Source organism: Austrofundulus limnaeus, unplaced genomic scaffold (assembly GCF_001266775.1).
Source record: "Austrofundulus limnaeus strain Quisiro unplaced genomic scaffold, Austrofundulus_limnaeus-1.0 Scaffold102, whole genome shotgun sequence".
Lineage (NCBI taxonomy): Eukaryota > Metazoa > Chordata > Actinopteri > Cyprinodontiformes > Rivulidae > Austrofundulus > Austrofundulus limnaeus.
Genome location: NW_013952504.1, coordinates 1,047,092 through 1,050,998, shown reverse-complemented (window position 1 = coordinate 1,050,998; position 3,907 = coordinate 1,047,092). Strand labels below are relative to the sequence as shown.

The window sequence follows — 3,907 nt, the reverse complement described above, 5'->3', positions numbered from 1 at the left end:
GTCAACATTTTGCATATTTCTCAATGTCACCCCACCTCCTATTTACTGAAGGGGGGAGAAGGGGTAAAACATGAATGGGGATGCTTTATATAGAGGTTTAATCAATTTAGTAATATTCAGAGGTAAGTACCGTAGATATGTGTTGCATTTGTGCTGAGTTTCCCAATCTGAAAAATAAACCATTACAGCCAATCTCTCATGTGACAAGTTAGATATTTATTCAAAAATTGGAGAAAGCGTCTCAAGCAATATATGTTCTGTTTACACAAATGCCCAAATTGTAAGTTTAAAAAAAGCTAGTCACCTTTGCTGTTCCATTTTAGTAGTTGGTCTTTAATGGTGAAATTCTTCCTTGAAACTCTGAAATACTTGGTTTATAAAGATGGGAAAAGTCAGAATTTAAAGAAAGTTGTTTTTTTTATTTATTGAAAAAATATATTTTAATTTAAAAATGTTAATTGTGTTTGTCAAACAGTCTGGTGTCAAATAATAGCTAAATTATAAATGATGGGAGGGATTTTTTTCTTATTTATCAATAAAAATAATAAGAATCTGCATTTTCTTTTTTCCGATTTACAAAAGATATCAGTCTGTTTTTCTGAATGTATTTTGTAAGCTTAACACTTGTTTTTTGTTGTTGTTTTTTTATAGGGCTGGGCGTTATTTCATTTCATCAAATGGTCGAGATGACCTGAATCTATCCTGTGACAATTTGACAAATTTCTGGCTTCAAATTATTACTTCTAAAGTGTCATCATTTAAAAATAATTGCCTATTACAATTCCAGTTTTAAAATTTTCTGTTAATCTGATGAGCACAATTTTTCTTTCATTAATGAAATATTTCAGACGTCCATATCGCCTAGCCCTACCATAGTTTGTGTTGCACTTTATGGTGGTTTTGAAATTAATGTTGTTTTTTTTTTGTGAAGTGAAAATATGAATTTGTTGTTTGTATTCAGATTGTGTGAGGTGCTTTTTTAGTGTGAGAACCCTATAAATACTTCTGCAATTGGTTAAATTAATTTAAAATTGCACTGTGCCAAATATATTTATCAACCCTTTTATTGAGCCCACCTGTTCAATTTTCTGTTAACACAAATGGCTTATCAGCATCTAGACAGCATCCTCAAACTCAAACAGAGCATCAGATTAGGGAAGAAAGGGGATGTGATTTTGAATATGCATGTTGAGACCGCCGAACTGCTGGGATTTTCACACACAACCATCTCTAGAGTTTACAGAGAATGGGCCGACAAAGAGAAAATATCAAGAGTGGCAGCTGTGTTGATGAAAATGTTTTGTTGATGTCAGACGAAAGTGGACGTATATTTTTAGATGATAGAAAGGCAACTGTAGCTCAAATACCCACTTGTTCCGACCAATTTCTGCAGAGTATCATCTCTGAGTATCACATCAAACTTTGAAGCAGATGGGTTACAGCAGCAGAAGACCGCACCAAATGTCGCTCATGTTGTCAACTAAGAATAGGAAACTGAGGCTACGACTTGGACAAGATCACCTCAATTAGACAATAAGGGACTGGAAAAACATTGTCTGGTCTGATAAGGATATGTAAACCCAAGAGGTGGTTGTGTGCAATGTCCCAGTTGATCAGTAGTTTCTAAAATGCTCAGACCAGCAAACATCTTTCACATCTGGCACAACCAACCACGCCACGCTCAAATCCACTTAAAGGAGACATATCCTGCTTTTAAATCATTCTTTTTCATATTTAAATCATTCAGTTGGGGTCTAAAGTAGAACTGCAAGGCTTTGGTCTGAGCTCATTATTGTAACTCCACAAGCCCTTTTCTGAGATGTGTCTCAGATCAATTTGTTTTGATGCTGTCTCTTTAAATCCAAAGCCCTTTACACTCTGCCCCCTCCAGCTTCCAGAAGACGAATGGTTGCAAATGCTGTGATGTAATAACATCACAGACAATAGAGAAAAATGAACGAGTTGAAAAATATAACCTAAACAGAATATAGACATCTTCGTAGCAATTTTCTGCACACCTAGAGACTTCAAGTACACAACTAAATGTATGTAATAGTTACACTATGTAATAGCTAAAAAAGTGAATTTTGCATGATATGTCCCCTTTAAATCCCCTTTTTTTCCCTCTTCTGATTTCTGAAAGCATTGAGTTGCTGCAATGTGATTGGCTGATTTGTAATTTGTGTTTATAATTAGAAACATACGTAATACAGTGTACAATATTTCTGTAATGATACTAATACTAATATAAAAATGTTTTTATTATCGTGCACAAAAAAAGCCTCTCCTAAGTCTGTGTTTGTGTCTTACAACTTAAGACTACAGACATATTTGTTTCTTCATAAAATAAAAAAAAGTTTGTGAAATAAGAAGCTTTCTGAGCCCAAAGATCAATCTGGCTAAAAAAAAGTCAATTTTTATCACAGTTATAACCCAGTCTTTTCATCAGTTTGTGCTGGAGATCATCTGATTTTTCCAGTTCTTTTTGGTAGGTTGTTTCATAGCTTTAGGTTTCTGGAATGTCTTCTTGTTTCTGTCTTCACATAGGCTAAACATCACAAAATTACTCATTGCCACAAGGCACTTACACTCAGTCTGAAGGCCATGACTTCAGGCCCTAAAATTGGATACTAAACAGTTTTCCTTTTCCGTATATCAGTGTTTTGTCTAACTAATTGGCCGTAAACGCCCTGGTGTGTGTCATCCTAAACTGATGGTTTTGTGGTGTAAGTCTGTTGTATCGCTGTGGCTTTCTCGCTGAGTGTTTACAGAAACTGAGACTTTCCTTGAGAGTGTGGTTTGTCTTTTTATCCGCCTTGTTTTTGTCGAGCTGCCTTTGACCATCTCTCTGATCGTTTGTGAATACTGGTGTTGCACGTCCAACAGCGGACATTGCGAGGAACATGGGTGCCAGGACAGTCATTGCCATTGATGTCGGTAGCCAAGATGAGACTGATCTCTGTAACTACGGCGACAGCCTGTCTGGCTGGTGGTTGTTGTGGAAACGGATCAATCCCTGGGCAGAGAAAGTAAAGGTATAATAAGCATTGGCAATGCAAAAAGCTGGTAATTTTTGTAATAACCATTTTGAGCTTCACCATAATTGATTTTTAGCATCAGTGATTTGTTGTTAAATCAGTAAATTTAAAAATATTTTGTTTCTAGTAGGTTTTTAAGTAAGTCAAACTGCTCTCATTAATCACTCTGACAGGTTCCAGACATGGCAGAGATCCAGTCTCGGTTGGCGTATGTGTCTTGTGTGCGGCAGTTAGAGGTGGTAAAGAAGAGTGCCTACTGTGAGTACATCAGACCACCAATAGATCGCTTCAAGACCATGGACTTTGGCAAGTTTGATGAGATCTATGTGAGTGACTCCCTGAATATTGTGTAAAATGTAGAAGTTATGTGTTAAACACCAATGATGACTAAACTTAAAATGTCAGCACTGTTAAATACCTGTTGCAGAGGTGACGATACGTCTGAAGACAAAAATAGTTTTTGTTTAAAGGTTTACTCACCAGCAAAGTAGGATATTAAACGCATCACTCAAATACTTCACCAAACTGATGCAGCCTGATTGAAGGTTATTTTCCTAAATACATACAAAAACAGGGGAGCAAATGAGACAATCAAACCATGGCTTAGAATCAAAGTGAGGAGAACGCTGGACAGGAAGTCTCTCGTACACCCAAATCCACCATTCTGAGATACTTCCTGTAGTTCAGCCTCTTTTATTTAGCTTTCCATGCCCCTAATTACATTGGGTCATGAGACTGCCTAAGGGAAAGGGGAAATGCAGATCTCATGACAAACATTATTTGATACAGGACAGTTATTAAATCAGGGACAGCTTCTGCTGTCAACAGATGGATGCTTCAGAGGTCGAGCATCAGTTCAGAGTTCATCT

The 3,907-nt window shown here is 36.7% G+C and overlaps 1 protein-coding gene across 1 annotated transcript in view; it reads left to right on the top strand.

Moving 5' to 3' along the window:
- The window catches only part of pnpla6 (patatin-like phospholipase domain containing 6), a gene marked incomplete in the record, with an annotated part of 50,327 nt that overhangs the window by 38,839 nt on the left and 7,581 nt on the right, over nt 1–3,907 (top strand). The window contains 2 exon segments of the mRNA XM_014013505.1: nt 2,887–3,035; nt 3,212–3,364. Of these exon segments, the coding sequence (XP_013868959.1) occupies nt 2,887–3,035; nt 3,212–3,364 (302 nt within the window).